The following is a 20654-nucleotide window of genomic DNA, read 5'->3' as shown; positions in this document are numbered from 1 at the left end:
GGATCGAGAGGGTTGTGTTCTGGAGTGCCACTTCACTTGTTTCTCCGATAAGCCCCGGAAAGAAAAATAAAGTCTGGACCCAACAACTAGTAATACACAGCATGTTAATCAAGAAAAGTTAAATGTTGACGACAGGGTGCAGGCCAATATAAACCCAGTATGACAGTGCCTACCGACTTGTTACACCAGGTGCCAGGGCCAATTATAAAACATTTACCACAAATGCAAGTGTATAAAATTATGTCATGATATTGTAAACATGAGAACGCCCCAAAAATACACATCAGTAACATCCATCCACCCAACCGCCTGCAAAAGAACTTTATTGGTATAATTAGTTCATACTACAGCAACGTCATCTCACAAGGAGGACCTTTGTTATTTCACAGAAATCAGCTATCTCATCCTTTTCTCTGCATCAACCAGCCTGTACCCTGGCATCAACAGGCTGGATACGCAGGCACCACTTCTTGTAGCGTTCGCTCCTAAGGAACATAAATATCGGAAGGAATCCTCCAAGTATCCACGGGAAGATACTGCGTTACCTCACGTTGCAGCACTGCCCTCCCGCAGGCACGCCTGGTCCAGTGGTCCTTTCTGACACTAATCGTTACTTTTCATTGCAACTGAAGTGGTTAGAGATCGAGACTGCAACTCCACCGTGTGAGTAGGACGGACCAGTAGCCTCTATCACTAGCCTCCTGAGACAAGGAAGGGGTATGCAACAGCAGACAAGGGGAATTACAAGGTGGTAATAGCACAAGACATTGAGTGAGTGAAGGAGAGGACTCAGGATCCTAGCAGCTGACTAGAGTAGATGGAACAGTGCCCCCACGGACTCCTGCTAGTATTGTGCAGCAGCGATGCAAGAAAGACCCAATTGTTTGGTTTTTCACTTCCCAGAGGAACCTTTGGCAGATGCTTCAATCTTTGGCCTCAGAGCAGACAGCGATACCAGCAAAGCTTCCTGAAAAACAAACCAGAGAGTAGGATAACCAGTAAGAACCATTAAAAAGCTACACTTAAAACCACTGCTGCTTATCGAGACTGCAAAGTGAAAGCACACAATACTTGCATCTCATGAGAGTTAGCACAGATCGGCCATCTTGGGTGAGGGGTTCTAACTTTAAGTGGCTTGAGCGTTGTTGCCAAAACTCAAACCCAGTTCTCAAGCTTCGAGGTCGACTGCTCTAGACGTAAGCCTACATTCTCTCCTCTGTTAGGCTCCGATATTACAACTTGTTTTACTTTGAAGAAGCTTTGAGTCATGGGATGTTCCCCAACTCCTCCCCAAGTTCACAATATGCACGGGCACAGACTGCACATTAGATTCTTTTTCACTCAGAGGGCGAAAGGTCAAAGTGGAATGTAGAGTAAGAGTACTGTGATGCGCCATGAGTATTGTAAGTTGGTACAGGATTAGTGGGAGTGTTGGAAAAACATAGGCAAATGTCCCTGACCATTTCATCCATGGTACATTGCGAATGCACTGTGGGTGTAGGTACTTGGAGGAGAAGCTTCAGCATTTTGCATTTTCGGGGGCAGCAAAGAAGTTAACAGCTGGGGTTTCCCACTAGTAGAAGTACCTGTGGTGGGCTTGCAGATTAACTACCCACCCAAAAACTGGTTGACAAGTCCTACTTAACAGGTCTGCAAAGTCGTTGTCCACCCTGGTAGGTGATCGGCTAGAAGATGGATTTTATGTCTAACTGCTCAGAGCCAGGTCTCTTGTGGTAGGCAGTTGGAGGGAGTAGGCACTCCAGTTCTGTATGTAATACATGGCTGTCATGTTGTTTGTCTTTATGAGAACCACTTTGCTGTGGACAAGCCTGAAGAAGGCTTTGAGGGCTAGACGGATGGCCATCAGCTCTAAGTAACTGATGTGTCAACCCTAGTGGTGAGGTGTCCAGGTACCTTGCACAGTCATGCTGAAGAGGTGTACGCCCCACCCAGTGAACGATGCAGTAGCGAAGAGGATCTAAGAAAGGATTGGGGTAAACATGTCCCACCACTGTAGAATGTTGGGCTTTATCGGCTCTAGATCTTCCGAATGACACTTTGCTTGTGACCAATACCTCGAGAGGCACTGTTGGAGCAGATGCATGTATTATCTGGCACGTGGCACAGTTGGTATGCAAGATCTTATCATGCCCAAGAGCTTCATTACACGTCTTACAGTCAGCAGACAAGTTGACTGAAAGAGGCAGCGGCCTTTGAATGTCATCACCATCTCCTGGTGGGGATATGCTTTCCGTGACAGCATCTAATATCAAGCCTAGGAAGGGTTAGATCTGTTTGGGTGGATGGTGGGACTTATTTGCATTTCTGGTGAATGCTAGGCTCTCGAGCAGTATTCAAGCCATATGAATGTGAGCTAGGATTGCTGCTCTTGATCAACCAGTGGTCCAGGCATGGGAAGAAGTGGATGCCTACTCTACACAGATAAGCAGCCACCACTGCCAGACACCCAGTAGAGACCCTTGGAGCTGTAAGTACTGCAGAAGGGTAGTACTGTGAATTTGTAATGTTTTCCACTCACCACAGGTACTGGTGATGGGAGGGGTAGATGAGGATGTGGCAATAAACATTTGAGGTCTAATGTCGTCATTAAGTCCCTTGCGGAGCAGTGGGATAACGAGCTGGAAGATTGTCATATGGAAGTGCTCGGACTGTATGTACAGTTCAATGGCCTCAGGTCCAAAATGGGCTGCAGCGAGCCGTCATTCAGAATGGAAAAGTATAGCCAAGTCAATGCCTTTGCCCTGCTCGTGTGAGGGCATGTGTTGTTTTTCACCCTCTTGGAGGAGCGCTTGTGCCTCCATCTTTCTTTAGGAGGGTGAGGTCATCTTGGCAGAGGATATGTTGGCATGGTAGTATGTCGGGGTGATGGGGGTGGAATACCAAGCAATAGCCCTGAACTACTGCCAGAATCCACCTGTCTGTGGTGAATTCCTGCTAGGGAGGGTAGAAATCATTTGGTCTCCACCTGACAAGTGTTGTGTGATTTGAAGCGGGGTTGTCGCTCAGTGTGTAGGAAAGGGCTTGAAAAACCCACTCGCATTGTTGAGCAAGATTTTTCCAGGACGAGCTATTTTTAGGGACTATTTGCCGTTTCTGGCGAGCTGAAAATACTCTAACTTCAGGAACAGATCAAAAAGTAAATGTAGGAAAACAAACTGACTTTTGACCTCTGTTTCTGAAAGCAGCAAATGTGACAAAATAACAAGATTTAAAGGCATCTTTATTGCTCACAAAGTGAAAGAGCAATAAAAATGCATTGAAATCTTGTTATCGTGAAGATTGGAGCAGCTAGGCCCAAAACAACTATGAGGATCACGTCTATCTTAGAACCATTGCTGAATAACGCACCAGAACTCAATGGCAGAAAAACAATTTAAGATTAAGTTCATGCCTATGCGCATTGTGGACTAAGGAATGAGGCACGCCACATCCTGCAGCTTCTTCAAAGAAAAAAAAAGTTGTAATGTCTGAGCCCAACAATAGATGTCAGGCGTATGCAGAGGAAGTCACACAAACTACGAACCACATCCCTTAGGTTGAGAGAAAGTCTTGGTATGCCGAGCGCAGTGCTAAATAAGAGAAAGAAGATAGCTGGGACTAGAAAACTGTATCATCTGGATAGGATAACACGGCAAATATTAGCTGTCGCCAGTAGTACTTTTAGCAGCAGATATCTGCACCTAGCATCATGTACAGGGTTATAAAGCATACACACTGTCTGGACTGAACGCTAAAAACAATGAGAAAAGCAGAGGATAGTTTTGCCTAATGCACTCCGTAGCAGAAGATTTCTGGATCTACCATACACTAGAGTATGTATGCTCAACAGCAGCAGGCACCTGGGCTGAGCATATCTCTTACACAAAGACAGCTGGACCTAGCACACCAGAGCTGGGTGCTTGAGGTGGATACAGATGGTGGTCACATACCTCTGTCCTGATGGTGCGGCTCCCTTGTCCAGGACACATGTTCAAGTACAAATCAAACAACACGCTTGGGTCCGTCACCTGCAGATGCTCATCACTATCCACGCTGGCCTCCAACCCCTCGAGACCTCCAAAGACGATGAGAGCGTGCCTGAAAGACAAAGCGGAGTCTCTCAGGCGGATTATGCAGCAGCTGAATGCGCCCTGCAGATCCCCAGAGAGTTTGTGACCACAACCTTTTACGAATCGCTAATAGGAGTCAAGGAATGGGGGCCCTTCTTATGTACGTGTCTGAATGGTATGTAACAATGGTTTGTGACCACAATTGCAGTCGTAAACCACTGATTATTTACCTATCCCCAAGTTGGGGTGCTAAATGATTCGTAAAGGAGAAGCAGAGGTCTGCAACCCAGAATTTTTGTTCAACCAGTTCCTATCCCGGTCAACCAACTTTAATAAAATTGTCTCTTCACCTCAGTCTCCTCAAGAAGATCCTTTGCTTTCCTTCTTTCTGCTCAGCAGGATAGTAATCCGGGTGGCGATTCTTTCTTCCCAGGACTAACTGGACTCATTTCATCTACAGCTCTCCCTTGTTTCACTCCAATTCAACATGCAGCTCTACATCTCATCTTTCATATTCCCAGAGCTTCTCATATTTCATCTTGCATGGCCTCCCTCCCCTGCTTCCAATGCCCAAGCACATCCTGTTTAAGGTCCTTTTTTGAGGTCCGTCAGGCTTACCACAAACAAGACCCCTTGCACCGTCAGTCTAAACTCACTCCCTACAGTCGCTCTCACCCTTCAGTTCTGACTCTCTCCATCTGCTTTTGCTTCCTTAAATCTATTGAGCTGGCTAAGAGGCACATCATTTTTCTTTCTTGGCTTAAAGCTATGTAATACCCTACCTCTGTCCTTGAGGCTCAACAACCAGCATCCTTCCTTGAGGAAAGTTATAAAACACTTTTCAGTCCCTTCTGGTCAGTCCACAAATCCCAGGTCCCAGTGCCAGCACCCCCTTGGGAGATGGCACACTCTAAAAATCTTTAAACTAGAATAAAATGTACTTTTGAAATTGCCTTTTACATGTTTTTATTATTCTGAAGTGTAAATGCCTCTAAGCTTGAAAATGAGTGATCTCTGCTGGTTTTGCTATGAGGTTTGATCCTTTTACCCTTCCCATGTCTTGGTACTGGGTGACCTATCAGTCCTTTTTAGGTTTCGCCTGCACAGCGCGTGCTTGTGAAATCTCTTGTAATTCTGAGCGGCAACTACTCATTGGTCAGCAGCATCAGGATGACATCATCAGATTTCACTTCCTCTTTCTTCCTCCTGGCGTTCGGCTGCTCCCAGGAGCTTGGACCGAGTACAGTTTTCGGGCAGCAGTCAGTGTCCTTTCTACATGCTCTATCCAAGAGTGCATGTCTGCGGTCAGTCGCCCGCCCTGCCTGCCCTCCCTCCCTCCTTCCTTCCTTCCCCTCACCTGCCTCGTGGTGCCTCCATCTGATGTGGCTGCCCCCAGCCTCCCTGGGCTTCTCTTGTGTTTTGTATTGGTTATTTTTTGTTTTTTAAAGGGGTTTGTTTATTTATATAGCGCAAAATCGATTCAGAAGTATCGGAGCGCTTTACCTAAGCACCAGCTACCTCTCCCTCGCACCTTACTTCCCCGCACCTACCTCTTGCTGCCCCCGTCTGTTGTTAGCTCTCCAGGAGTAGTCACAGGCCAAGCTGTCATATTGGCCACCTGCCTGCCTCCCATCAACATTTACTCTCTGGGTGTGTACCGGGAGGTTGGAGGCGCCTCACTACACCATCACCACCCCAACCCCCTCGCAAGGAGTGCTGGGACTGTATCTTAAATAATAATTATGTTGCATTGCAGTTTAAGTTAACAGGGGTGACTGCTCCCCAGACACTTTCATCAGGTCCTCGCTGCTGCTTGCAATATGTTGCTTCACTTTTAAATAAGCATTGGCAAAGCCAAAAGGTTTTGTCTCTGCGAAATCTATTGGCTTTGTCAAGGTTTCTTTTACCTGTTAAACAGCACCACGAGCTGCTGTGCAGCATGTCTCAAAGTAAAGATAAAAATAAAAAGTGCTATGATGCGCAGCGTTGATTGCGCCAACACCAGCTTACATGGAGAGGGCAATGGCTTGTGAGTTATTGTTTTTGAAACTTTTACACCTGCCCAGAGGAGGTTTTCCCATAAACAAGACCATGCTCCATCTATTTCTAAGGGGCTGCAGCTACTCAAAGATCGGTCCCTGCGCTACATGCTTCAAATTCACTCAAGCACCGCTGACTCTGAACTCCTGCCTGGAGACATCATTCCAAGAGAAGACTTTAAAACCCAGCTGACTCATAACTCTCTAAACCTACAACCTAAAATAATGTTGGTCTTTTTACTAAAATGAGGAACTTTTTACTTTGTGTCTCACAAAATGTAAGAAATGATATTAAAATGTGCATACTTTTCAACTGAACCATCTTCCTCTCATTTTAAAATGTCTGAGGAGCAACCAAGAACTGCGAGTAACTGAACGTCACAGCATCGGTCTCCGCACAGAACCTTCCTGAGATACTGGAGAAACCCACTGTTCTGGAAATAATCTTTTGGATATAGAGAGTGTAACGAGGACACTGGCCCTAGGCTTACCCATGCATAGATGCAACTTAAGCTTATCTTTCAGGAGTGCTTCACAATTTGCCATTTTATGCCACTATAACATCTCTCATCCTGCAAAATTCTGACCTTAATCTCTCAATTTTGTGTGGTCAGTTTAGAGTGCCTGATTGGCACTATGGGTCCTGCAGAACACCTGGGCACTCAGGGACAACAAATCTACGTCTCACCTGCTTTGAAGGAATTCCTTCGAGTCAGTCGACTGCGCTTCCAGGCCTACTTGCCCAGTTGTATTCACCTGCGCACAGCCTTCGCATGTTCATCACACCAATGGGATGTACTGTGCTACAAATCCCGACTCGGGTATCACAGGAGAATGTGTATTACGGGCTTCACTTGGTTTATACACCAAGTGAAGCCCTTCACATGTAGTCAGCATTTCTTGAGTGAACAGCAGTGATGCTGCTGTTGTTTCTTTATATAAAAGTCTCCTCCATCGCCATAAAGTGTGCAAGGTGGCTGCAATACCTGAATGCTGGGAGGGTCACTTCATCCACAGAGGAGCCTCTTTCGGACGTTCCAATCGTGAGGTCATAACCTTCTTTGTAAGGGCACTCGGAAAACACTGCACCTGCAAGACGGGAAGAGGCTCTGGCTGTTACTGGTAAAACACATCTGAAGAAACAGGCACAGTACAGAGAGCGAGGGTCAGACAAGCAAAACTGACCTGTACATTGAAAGGGAATGAAACAACTCAAAGGACACACGAGGGCACTCTGTCTCACTGTCCAGCCACTGCCTTACCAGCTACAAATAAAGGACTTCCCAGTAGGCAAGTAGGTAGTGTTTCAATGCTACCGAGAGCCAGAGGGTCCTAGCACCTTCTGAGCCCAAATATACGGATAGCTCCTTTGCATCAGGCACAAGGTTTAAGTTAAGATGGGGTCAGCTGCTGAATTATAAGCAGCAGCTGCTAGCTTCAGCAGCTCCACAGGTTTTCCCTCCAATAGCAATGCAGGCATTATTTTGTCATATCACCATTCTGCGCGGCTGTAATGGTCACTTCATATGTGGCAAGGCCCTTGTCCTACTGTCCAACAGCAATTTTCAATTTCAGTATATTCGAATTCTATTCTTTGTCGGACTTTGTTTGAGTGGGTGAAGAGGTCACGCAACTTTCGAAGAAGAATTGGACCCTAATGGCATCAACTGTCGATTTAGATGGACAAGTTGAGAGGCAGAGACATGCATATCTGCTAACTAGATGATTAGAAATGCGGCCTCCTCTTCCTCAGCTCTCTCCTGAACCTCTGGCTACTCTCGAGTCACTCTCCCTTTCATTTAGTGAGGGATGTGGGGTAAAACACCCAAATGTGGCTTCGAAATGCTGGGCTGAATGCTCAGCACTTTTTTCTGGCTATGTGCTTTTATTACAGTGATCTAGAAAGTCATGCAAGCCCACTGGAGGTGCTCAGTGCTATTTTGTGTTGTCACCATCAGGGCTAAGCTCTGATGTGAGGGATATATGCTAAGTGTACCCCCTTCTGAGTGAGGGTGATGTCTAACTGCACTCAACCCAGGTCAGTCGGTGGCAGCAAGTTTACAATGAGGAGTACAAGTCTTTTTGCCTGTACCTATGCAAAGCGACTGCCCTCTGGTTTGCCCCCAAGAAGTGCATCCAGCCTCTTATAACTGGCTCCCTTCTCTTCCTGCCGTCGTGGCCATGCTTGAGGGAGGTGTTGGTAGGTGTGCATGTCAGTTCCCCAGTTCACAGGTGGACCGGTGAATGGTGGGGCCTGTTTAGATGCTGTTTGATCCAGTGTGTGGTTGCTTCTGAAAATGGGGGTGCTCCTTGTGTCGAGGTGCAAAGGTCCATCTTGGACATTCAGGCTCAGTGTACACCCCTCCAGGCCCCTTACTAGACACCGGTGTATCTGGAGGATGTGTGAGGTCTCAAGATGCACACTGGGCACAGGCTTGGATAACTCATGTGCCACCTTGCTTCTGTGGCTTGGGGAGAGAAAGAGGACCAAGCTGCCTGCTAAGGAACTGCAGTGTGCCTGCAACAAAGAGATCGGATCCCTACGATGACCCGCAGAAAGCCCGTGTGACTGGAAGGACCAGCCGAGGGATACCATGGCTCCTCCGACACCCTAATCCACTCTGGCACGGACACTAAATCTACCAGGACAAACTGTGCACCAGTAGCATCACCTGGTGCCCCCACAAGTTAACCACTCTGCGGTGGCAGTGGGCAGTACTGACACAAATAAAGAGTCGCTTCTCAAGCCCAGCCACAGGAACCACCTGAAAGATCTGCTCGCTTGTGGACGTCTGACCCCACTGGCTCACCGTCCAGAGAGGGGCTTGGTTTCTACTGCAGTACTACAACCACCAGAGTCTGGTAATGAGAACAGACCCCCCTCATCCATGGGAGTCTTGTCTTTCACGTCAATGCTCTGTTCTTGCCTATCCAAGACACCCTAACCTGCCACACAATCTCATTGACACCGCCCGTATAACAGCAGCCTTTAGTACTCAAACAGAAGACTAGTTGGGGTCACAACTGTCTCACAAACCCATGCCCAACTCCTCTTTCCATTTCAAACCCACTGTCATCTGACCCATCAGAAGAGCTGATGTCAGTACTTCTTCAGCCAGGAGGACCAGACACAGACAAGGATAGTCTACAAGTGAGGCACCCTCATTTCAAGGGGTGAGCCGCAATCTAATTATGGTACAGGCCGTGCTCTCAGTTAAACCTGTGCCCTCTCCACGATCGCTTCTTCGTCTCAAGGGGTGAGCCGCAATCTAATTATGGTACAGGCCGTGCTCTCAGTTAAACCTGTGCCCTCTCCACGATCGCTGCTTCGTTACAAAGGGGTGAGCCGCAATCTAATTATGGTACAGGCCGTGCTCTCAGATAAACCTGAGCCCTTTCCACGATCGCTTCTTCGTTTCAAGGGGTGAGCCGCAATCTAATTATGGTACAGGCCGTGCTCTCAGTTAAACCTGTGCCCTCTCCACGATCGCTTCTTCGTCTCAAGGGGTGAGCCGCAATCTAATTATGGTACAGGCCGTGCTCTCAGATAAACCTGAGCCCTCTCCACGATCGCTTCTTCGTCTCGAGGGGTGAGCCGCAATCTAATTATGGTACAGGCAGTGCTGACAGATAAACCTGAGCCCTCTCCACGATCGCTTCTTCGTTTCAAGGGGTGAGCTGCAATCTAATTATGGTACAGGCCGTGCTGACAGATAAACCTGAGCCCTCTCCACGATCGCTTCTTCGTTTCAAGGGGTGAGCTGCAATCTAATTATGGTACAGGCCGTGCTCTTAGATAAACCTGTGCCCTCTCCACGATCGCTTCTTCGTCTCAAGGGGTGAGCCGCAATCTAATTATGGTACAGGCCGTGCTCTCAGATAAACCTGTGCCCTCTCCACGATCGCTTCTTCGTCTCAAGGGGTGAGCCGCAATCTAATTATGGTACAGGCCGTCGTGCTCTCAGATAAACCCAAGCCCTCTCCACGATCGCTTCTTCGTTTCAAGGGGTGAGCCGCAATCTAATTATGGTACAGGCCGTGCTGACAGATAAACCTGAGCCCTCTCCATGATCGATCCTTCGTTTCAAGGGGTGAGCCGCAATCTAATTATGGTACATGGCCGTGCTGACGGTTAAATCTGTGTCATCTCCATCATTGCTTCATTGTTTTTTACCTCCTACCCCTGAAGAGAAATAGAAGTATGTTGTCCAGCAAGGACTCGGCGGTCAGTCGTGATTCTTACACTCTCACGGTTTAATGTAACGCTTACTCGTAATTCCTGATCTCCTCCCCAGCCAGCCACCGGACGTGTTGCTGAGGTTGGACTCCACCTAACAGGAGCCAGCACACCTTCTGTAAGTTGAAGAGATGCAGCAGTGTCTCAGTCTGTGGGTGCGAAGGTCGTCCAAGACCAATGCACCTCCTTACTCTCATCGTGATCCACGAATCTACTCACTTATAGACGGCAATAAACTACCTCTGACCCCTGCACAGGCCCCCTCGTTTGTGGGGCAATTGCTGCCACCAGCTGCCCAAACACATGCAGTGGAGGTCAGTTCTGACAATGGAAATGATCACACGCTGCTCTCGTTAGTAAGTCATCCCCCCTTTCCCTTCACTGGCTCATGCGTCTTCCCCATCTCTCTTCCTGCGATTCTCCATAGTTCCACTGCCAGTACCAATAAAAGCAAGGAGACTAACTACTTTGGCGCAGAGCTGTACCCCAAGTGCTAACCCAAACCTGCCAGTAAATACATCCTCTCTATTCCAGGCCCAACCACTACACAGACTGCACACAGGAGCAGAACCAAGGTCAGTACTCACTCAGGGAGGGGGCCAGCCGCACTTTGTACCCCCAGTGCAGACCCGCCTCAGTTCGCGGCTGATGCGGCGACACAACTTTCCCTTGCAGCACTTTACAACCTAAGGGACAAAAACGGGTTCTGTTCAGGGTCAAAGGAACGCAAGCACTGACAAAGAGAATCACACACACACACACACACAACACACAGTGCACTCTGCCGCCACACTCTTAACCAACCCTCTTCCCCCTGTCCTGGAGGATACATTACAGGGGCTCATCAGCCCCCATCAGGGGAGCAGACTTCAAATCTGCTCAGCTTGTACACTCTCTCCAGGCAGCGAAACTCTCAGATTTAAATTGTGGAGTCACTGAAGACAGGGGAGTAATTCACTGAAACAAAGATCACTCCTGGGATTGGTAGATTTGTAAAACCTCAAGCTGATTTCTGTACCAATTTTTATCTACAAAATTCAAATCTCAACTTGACACTGTGGCTGCATCTCCCTTCTCCCCCCAGGACAGGAGCCTGCGCACTGGGAGAAGCAGAGGTCAAAGGAAGTCTTTGGTGGATATCTAATAAACACATTGCGTTAGGGAGGATGTTTTTACTCTTCCTATCAGAGTGGGGGATTAGCACCTCCCATGCCCCCCATGACCCCAGCCAGCCTCAGGAAGCCCTATGAGGATGGAGGCTCTTGCGAAACCTGGCTCTACACACATTTTAATAGAGGAGTACCCACGGTTTTAGCAACTCGTTCCAAAACAGCTTTATTTTAAAGCAAGTATCACATGGAAGGCTGCTGTCAGCCAAAGACAGATATTCCAGAAACATTCTTAAACAAAAAACACTGATTTCAAAGGCTTGGCGAGAAAACTTTGGTGCAATCCTGCAGTTACAGAATGCACGTGAATATCTATTCTGGAGAAGGTCTCATCTCACATTGCAATGGCTCCCGCCTTCCTCTGGCCCGCCTGAGCCCTGCCCTGTCCAAGCAGTGAAAGGACCGTGCACTTACCTGCACCCTGCTGCTGGTGGAGCTGCACCGTCACTCGAAGGCCAGGCTGCAACTGGCGGTCGATCTGCACCTCCTGGGGGAACAGAAGACATTTTAACAAAATACAACACTTAAAGGGTGGGTATAGAGACATTGCAAGAGGGTGAGCAGGGGGAATAGAGGTAGGCAATGGGCGAAGGGGGGACTGCACTCAAAATTAAAGGAGGGGGAATAGAACACAACATTAGAGGAAAGGAACACAAACACGACATTGAAGGGGACAAATAGAAGATATCAGAGTGTTGCATAACATATCATAAAATACGCTGCTGTACAGCAGCTAGGGCAGATTAGGTTTGCAGATGTTTGGTGAAAGTCGCACTATGTGACGAGACATCAAGGCACGCACAATATAGCAGAAGAGACACTGGAAATAACAATATATAGCAACATCTTAGTGCAACATGTGAGAAACCGTGCACTAAACAGAAGAGCACATTCTGCGGTACACAAAGGAGTGCGTGCACACGGAGAGAGGCGCGGACTTGTATAGGAATGTGCATGCTATACACGAGTACAGACCGCGAGATACACCATGTAGGTCTGACATGAGTGAGCCTCTGAGGTATGCACAGAAATGTGCCTTCGGGAGCCATTCCACACCATACCAAGGGGTATGAGGAGTGAGACAATGTATAATCTGGGGGTATCTGTGATGAGCTTCATACCGTCCAGGGTGTGTGAGAAACAACACTGCAGAATGCGCAGAGTTAGATTGTAGAGCAACACGCCACAGAGGTGACTGAAAAGAGACACTGCAGGGCATGTAACTATTGGTGAAGAACAAGCCACTGCAAACAACGCCAGTGTGTAAAGAGAAAGACACTGAAATATATATGTGTGTCCAAAGATTGAGACAAACAAGATGATGGAGGTGCAAGTGGAGCGAGACACTGCAGTATCTATAGGTGTGCAAGCGATGAAACTGAGAAGACGATGGAGGTGCATGTGGAGTGAGACTGTGGAATATACAGGTGTGCAAGCAGTGAAACAGGGAAGACGATGGAGGTGCATGTGGAGTGAGACACTGGAGAATATACAGGTGTGCAAGAAGTGAAACAGAGAAGACGATGGAGGTGCATGTGGAGTGAGACACTGCAGAATCTATAGGTGTGCAAGCAGTGAAACAGGGAAGACGATGGAGGTGCATGTGGAGCGAGTGCAGAATATACAGGTGTGCAAGAAGTGAAACAGATAAGACGATGGAGGTGCTTGTGGAGTGAGACACTGCAGAATATATAGGTGTGCAAGCAATGAAACTGAGAAGACGATGGAGGTGCAAGTGGAGCGAGACACTGCAGAATATATAGGTGTGCAAGCAGTGAAACAAAAGACGATGGAGGTGTATGTAGAGCGAGACACTGCAGAATATATAGGTGTGCAAGCAGTGAAACAAAAGACGATGGAGGTGCATGTGGAGCGAGACACTGCGAAATATACAGGTGTGCAAGCAGTGAAACAGAGAAGACTATGGAGGTGCATGTGGAGTGAGACATTGCAGAATATATAGGTGTGCAAGCAGTCAAACAGAGAAGACGATGGAGGTGCATGTGGAGCGAGACACAGCAGAATATATAGGTGTGCAATCAGTGAAACAGGGAAGACGGAGATGCATGTGGAGCGAGACATTTCAGAATATATAGGTGTGCAAGCAGTGAAACATAGAAGACGATGGAGGTGCAAGTGGAGCGAGACTGCAGAATATACAGGTGTGCAAGCAGTGAAACAGAAGACGATGGAGGTGCATGTGGAGCGAGACACTGCGAAATATACAGGTGTGCAAGCAGTGAAACAGAAGACGATGGAGGTGCATGTGGAGCGAGACACTGCGAAATATACAGGTGTGCAAGCAATGAAACTGAGAAGACTATGGAGGTGCATGTGGAGTGAGACTGCAGAATATACAGGTGTGCAAGCAGTGGAACAGAGAAGACGATGGAGGTGCAAGTGGAGCAAGACTACAGAATATACAGGTGTGCAAGCAGTGAAACAGAAGACGATGGAGGTGCATGTGGAGCGAGACACTGCGAAATATACAGGTGTGCAAGCAATGAAACAGAGAAGACGATGGAGGTGCATGTGGAGTGAGACTGCAGAATATACAGGTGTGCAAGCAGTGGAACAGAGAAGACGATGGAGGTGCAAGTGGAGCAAGACTGCAAAATATACAGGTGTGCAAGCAATGAAACAGAGAAGACGATGGAGATGCATGTGGAGCGAGACATTTCAGAATATATAGGTGTGCAAGCAGTGAAACAGAGAAGACGATGGAGATGCAAGTGGAGTGAGACTGCAGAATATACAGGTGTGCAAGCAGTGAAACAGAAGACGATGGAGGTGCATGTGGAGCGAGACACTGCGAAATATACAGGTGTGCAAGCAGTGAAACAGAAGACGATGGAGGTGCATGTGGAGCGAGACACTGCGAAATATACAGGTGTGCAAGCAGTGAAACAGAGAAGACGATGGAGGTGCATGTGGAGTGAGACTGCAGAATATACAGGTGTGCAAGCAGTGAAACAGAGAAGACGATGGAGGTGCAAGTGGCGTGAGACTGCAGAATATATAGGTGTGCAAGCAGTGAAACAGAGAAGACGATGGAGATGCATGTGGAGCGAGACATTTCAGAATATATAGGTGTGCAAGCAGTGAAACAGAGAAGACGATGGAGGTGCAAGTGGAGCAAGACTACAGAATATACAGGTGTGCAAGCAGTGAAACAGAGAAGACGATGGAGGTGCATGTGGTGGGAGACATTGCAGAATATACAGGTGTGCAAGCAGTGAAACAGATGATGATGCAGGTACATGTGGAGCGAGACATTGCAGAATCTATAGGTGTGCAAGCAGAGAAACCGAGAAGGAGGATGGAGGTGCATGTGGAGCAAGACTGCAGAATATACAGGCGTGCAAGCAATGAAACAGGGAAGGATATGGAGGTGCATGGTGAGCGAGACTGCGGAATATATAGGTGTGCAAGCAGTGAAAGAGAGAAGACAATGTAGGTGCATATGGAGTGAGTCTGCAGAATGTGTAGATGAGCAAGCAGGACAAGGAGGACTACATGGGTCATTAAACTGACCTCCTGTTAAAGGTACAGGGGCACAACAAACCGAAAGAGGTATTTTCCTGCAGTGTCCAGCTGACCAGTGGCAATTGACCTGGAATGAACCCTCCGCCTGCCACCCTGCAACGCCTCCCTCAAGGTCCAAGGTCCTGGTAGGCTTTAGAAGTGTGGTGGATTGGGACTTAAAGGACTAAAGTTAGAAGGTAAAATCTTTGATCAAGATGAACCAGGTTAGTGTAGCGGACCTGTGACCCATTCTGATCAGCGTCAAATTGTGCCTAGACCTAGTGGCAGCTGGTGCGGATTGGGGGTGCGAGAAGTGGAAGGTGGGTGGAAAACAAAATGTATACTTACCTCTTTACGGCCGCCGTCTCTCTTCCGCCGTCGCTTCTCTTCCTGATGAGTCCCGGAAGCATGAAGCATACATGCTCTCCTAAGCCAATCTCCACGTTGCTATCAGCAACGTGATTGATCTGACCTCCATGGTTCGGTGTGCAGACAGGGACTGGGAGCCTGGCCATTTTCTCCACCCAGGCTGTAGACTACAACTTGTTGAAGAACATGCTAAGTGTGCATGACTGTTTGGCCGGCCCAAGACAGCAGGCCAAACCGCCATGTGCACTTGGAGAGTGCCCACCACTCCTATCCCTGCTCTTGACTACCCTGCCCCGCCCCTACAACAGAGCCACTATGTGTAGGAAAGTGGGTTTCTGTTGCAGTAACCCCCCCACTTTTTGCCTGATAACTGATGCACTTTTCCTTGGTGTGTCCTGGGTCCCTGCCAATCATGTTCCCAGGGCCTGTGTTCCTTCCCTAAAACTGCATAACACCCTAAATCCAATTGGCATCTCTGGCCACATGTCAGCCCCTGTTAAATGGTACCATTGGTACCCAGGGTACTGCGAGCAGAGAAGGCCCCTAGGGGCTGCAGCACTTATTGTGCCACCCTTAGAGGCCCCGTACCCTGACACACACACACTGCCTTTGCAGGCTGAGTGTCTTGGTGCAGAACAAAACAAAGAGTCGACATGGCACACACCCCTGTGTGCCATGCCCACAAACACATTGCCCTGGCATACCTTAGTCACCCCTCTAGCTGGGTGCACTATGCCAGTGTGGGATTTAATGTAAGATGCATGACAGTGGGCATCTTAGAGATGCCCCCTGAACCTAACCAACAACCAGTATCCTGACTGAGAGGCTGCCTAGGCTGCCACCCAGCAGACATGTTGCTGGACCCCTGGGTAGAGAGCCATCCGCTCTCCTGGGCCTGCAACAATGCACATCCTGAGCGAGGTGCTAGGTCTCCTCCCCCAGGATGGGCAGAGGAAGCTTCAAAGGCATGCCGCCTTTGTGAGCTTCTCCAGGCCACTTGCTGTACCCAGCAACTGGCCCCCACCGGTTCTGACCCCCACTCTGGCGGTAAGACTGGCGGGAAAGCCCAAGTGAGGAAAGGGGGTGTGCCAGCCCCTGCCAACCCCACCTCTCAGGTGGGGGAGGCGAGGTGAAGCATAACCCCGGGCTCTCGCCAACTTGAAGATGGGGAGCTCTACCCAATCAGGACTAGGCTCCTGCCCCCCCCCCCCCCTCCCACAGGAGAGTGGCAGGCTAGGGGGTGTACCCACCCCAGGGAAGGGACCCATTGGTCCCTGCCCTCTACCTACTTGTAACGCCCTTAAATATAGTATTTAGGGGCACCCTGAACCTTCCTTCCTCAGATCTCGAATCCGAAAGAAGCAAGAAGAACAAGAAGAAATAAGACCTGCCGTGCAGCTGCTAACAAGAGGACGACACCAACTGACTTGGCCCCAGCCCTACAGGCCTGTCGACCCATGAACCTGCTCCTGCTGAAACCCGGCTTCTCCAGTGGTCAGCAACCTCAAAAACCCCGGAGGACCTGAGTGCCTTGTGACTCTAACTAACTGGGACTCCCACGAGCAGTGGTTCTGTTCAAAGCAAGTAACAAGCCCCTGGTGCCAACCAGGAACCACGACTCCTGCACACTCTGCACCCGGCGACTGAGACCGAGAATCCAGCACCCAAGGACCCACCTCGACGCTCCGGACGACGCCTGCAGCCTCAGAACCAGGTACCCCTCCAACCGCGACCAGCTGATGGTACGATTTCCCGACGCCAAGAGACACCCCTGCACCCGGCACTCTGCGGACCCCTGTGCCCAGCTCCTGGGTGCCTACCTAACCTACAGCTTCCCAACTTACCTCTCGAAGTGGTGGTTGCACCTAAAGAATCTTCGTCCCCGAGCTTGCAGCCTTTGTTCGTCCTTGAGCTTATCCATTGAAATCCATTGAGCGCCCAAAGGCTCAAAAGCACCCTGCACCTAGCCGCCCGAGTGCCCCTGGCAGTGCAACCTCTGTCCTAATCTACTTCTCCATTTGCCCTGAGCAAGTGACCAGGAGCCCAGCTCCCACGGACGCGTGGCCTGCTAGCCAGCAGCCACCAACCAAAGGCCTCCTGCCTCCCATAGGATAACATTGGGCCTAACTCACTCTGCACCCAGCTGCCCCTGTGCCGCTGAGGGTGTAACAACTGTACCTACCTGACCCTGGGAGACCCCTGAGTCTGTGCCCAGAACCTTAACTCTGCCAGTCGAGTACTTACCCAAAAGCAAAAACCTTTCTTCCATAGGGTAACATTGACTGGTTTCACTTGGAAATTCTTCTAAGTGTCGAGTTTTCAAACTTTAAAATATTCATCTAAAAATACGAAAACAAATTTACTCACCTGTTATCGGGAGAGATCCCAGTGCTGGATCTTGGTTCCCAACACTGACCCTGAAAAGAAATTCTAAGCGTACTTACCAATAACTTGATCTTCCTCCATAGGATAACATTGCCTGGTTTTCACCAGAAATTCTTCCAAGTGTCGATTTTGCAAACTTACAAATTATCGTAAAAAATCGCCTGTATAACGGAAACACATTCTTTCAGCTGTTTACAGGAGATGCACCAGTGCTGGATCCAGGATCCAACACGGAGTTAGAAAAAGTAACGATAACCCTACTTACCTGCTATGTGAATTTCCTCCCATAGGATAACATTGGTGATTCTATGTGAAAAAGTTTCTGTCAACTTTTAAAATACAAAAATATTGCTTAAAAATCACAACTGTAACCAAAACGTTTTTACTCAACTGTTTACAGGAGATGTCCCAGGGCTGAATCTAGGATCCAGTCCTGTGGTAAGAAAAGTAATCCAAAAAGTAATCAATTGCATTTAACTAGAAATTCCCATTGAGCTCAATGTTATAATTGTGTTTGAATTGTGTTGCCTATTGCAACAACTGTAACTATTGCATTTAAAAGTCTATTGCTTATTGAAAGTATTTAACTAAAGCATCTCATTCTGAAAAAGTATATTTTGATACCTATTGTTGGTTCTAAAATAAAACAACCATATACGTTTTATATAAACCATTGGCCTAGAGTTCATTTCTTGAGTGTGTGAGACCATTTGCTGAGTGTGTACAATAAATGCTTTACACTGTCCTCTGATACTGCCTTACTGCTCGACCAAGCTACCACGTTAGAGAGTAAGGTTATATCTAACTTTAACCTCTGCCAAACCGCTGGGGACTGTGGACTCTGTACACACTGTACCTATTTGGGAACAGTATACAGAGCCACTTTCCTACACTATGGAAAAATAAAATGATGGTAACATTGCATTGTTATCATTCCTTTTGCTCTACTGAAAAGCAGTGGGGTGACCCTCCTCCGCCTCAGCAGCGGAGCCGCCGCCCGATCTTCTACTGCAGCAATTGCCCATCACTGGCACTTGGTATGTAGAGATAAATTATGGGGTGTTTTAAACGACCTAGGACTTCCGCCTGACATCCTTTCAATACTGATTAGATTGCATCATGGCAATTTTGCCAGGGTGAGGTGTGGCAGAGCGGGAGCTTTATCAGAGGGCTTCCCGGTACAAACGGGGGTCAGACAGGGTTGTGTCCTTGCACTGACCCTGTTCTGCCTCTTTGTGGACGGGGTTATTAAATATATAGCGGGGATAAATAACATCGATGCCCCCAAGCTCAATGGCAGCAGGGTGCCTGCAATTATGTTTGCAGACGACACCCTGCTGCTTTCTAAATCCCCCATGGGCCTACAAAGGGTGCTGGACGGGTTCTCAAATTTTTGTAGTGAGCGCGGTTTGGAAATCAATGCGTCTAAAACAAAGTACATGATTTTCAATCCGAATCCACTCACACGCCCAAACCCCACGATAGGGTCTGTCAGACTAGAGCGGGTCTACACGTTTGATTACCTGGGGATAATGCTTAACCAAAATATGACCTGGGACTTGCATAGAACGAAGGTATATTTGAAATTGGCACAGTCAATGGGCGGTATATCAAGGACACTAGCCAGGTCAACATATAAACCATTGGGTCCACCCCTCCAAATTTACAAATCACAGGCCAGAGGAGCAGCATTATATGGGGGTGAGATATGGGGGCATACAGCTGACCAGAAACTATTGACAATTGAAAACAACTTTATAAGACAACTGGTAGCATTACCAACTAGCACCCCACTTATCCCTCTAAGACTTGATTTGGGCCTTAGGTCGATCACAGAGGAGTTGGGCCTCAAACCTCTGACTTTTTGGCGTAGGTTATGGAGCTCCCCAGAATTATCAAGCTACCGGGCTGAACTCATTGAGATTCTGCGCCTTCCACAAGTGACAAAAATACCGTGGTTTAAATACGTGAAGAACACCTTTGAAATCCTGGGGAGATCGGAGCTGTGGCTAGATCCGGTGAATGCATGTTGTAGGACTCCACGTAAACTTTTAGTAAATTCTTATTATGAGCACAAGTTACGTGTCATAGTGGAGACCACACGTGAGGGATCCCTATCTAACCACTTTTTCGCTATAAAAGACAAGTATAGCTTAGAGACTGTTTTAGACGATGTTGACCCCCCACTGACAAGGAAACTATTCATGCAGTGGCGATATGGCACCCTTCCCCTGAGGGCATACACAGAACATTGGGCTAAAATACATACTATGGCTCATTGCCCAACATGTGCAAATTTGCGGGAGACTGATTTACATATTATATTCTTCTGCCCAACGTATAATAAGTCTCGGAAGTACTGGCTCACTCCACTCCTGAGAAACTTAGGCATCAGGAGGTACCTTCCTGCCTATAGAATTTTAAAGACAGATCTAGCGGCCCCCACCGTATTTGCTGTTGCCAAATTTTTAACTGCAATGTGGTTTGTCAGAAATCGTTATATCAAGTCTAATATGAGCACGTGATCAATTGAATGATTTTTAACTTATGACTGCTTTTATGTATTCTACCTTTTTGATTGTTCTTAATATGTAAAATTGTTTTATGCGATTTTTATTGTATTCTTTTATGATCCATTGTGATCGAAATAAAGATTATGATGATGACTTACTGTTTCTTGGTGCTAAATCTAACTAAAACCTTAAAAATTCACATCTCTCGCGGACGACATAACACTATATGTGGTCGATCCTCATGTAAATCTCTCCCCCATGACAGGAGAGTTGATGACCTATGGCCGGCTGTCCGGGGTGACTATAAACTGGGAGAAGTCGGTCATTTTGCCCCTGACGACTGGAAC

General features: G+C 47.9%; 1 protein-coding gene across 3 annotated transcripts in view; it reads right to left on the bottom strand.

Moving 5' to 3' along the window:
* Window positions 1–304: 304 nt before the first annotated feature.
* Window positions 305–20654, bottom strand: part of SPOUT1 (SPOUT domain containing methyltransferase 1) — a 111252-nt gene continuing 90902 nt past the window's right edge. For all 3 annotated transcript variants that reach the window (XM_085614041.1, XM_085614040.1, XM_085614042.1), the window contains 5 exons: window positions 11930–12002; window positions 10934–11032; window positions 7096–7198; window positions 3951–4098; window positions 305–967 (listed from right to left, as the gene is read on the bottom strand). In XM_085614041.1, the coding sequence (XP_085470167.1) occupies window positions 893–967; window positions 3951–4098; window positions 7096–7198; window positions 10934–11032; window positions 11930–12002 (498 nt within the window). In that variant the 3' untranslated portion in view covers window positions 305–892. The remainder of the gene's footprint in view (window positions 968–3950; window positions 4099–7095; window positions 7199–10933; window positions 11033–11929; window positions 12003–20654) is intronic.

This window comes from Triturus cristatus, chromosome 1_2 (assembly GCF_964204655.1).
Source record: "Triturus cristatus chromosome 1_2, aTriCri1.1, whole genome shotgun sequence".
Lineage (NCBI taxonomy): Eukaryota > Metazoa > Chordata > Amphibia > Caudata > Salamandridae > Triturus > Triturus cristatus.
The sequence above is the reverse complement of the archived record's forward strand: the minus strand, read 5'-3'. Positions and strand labels throughout refer to the sequence as shown.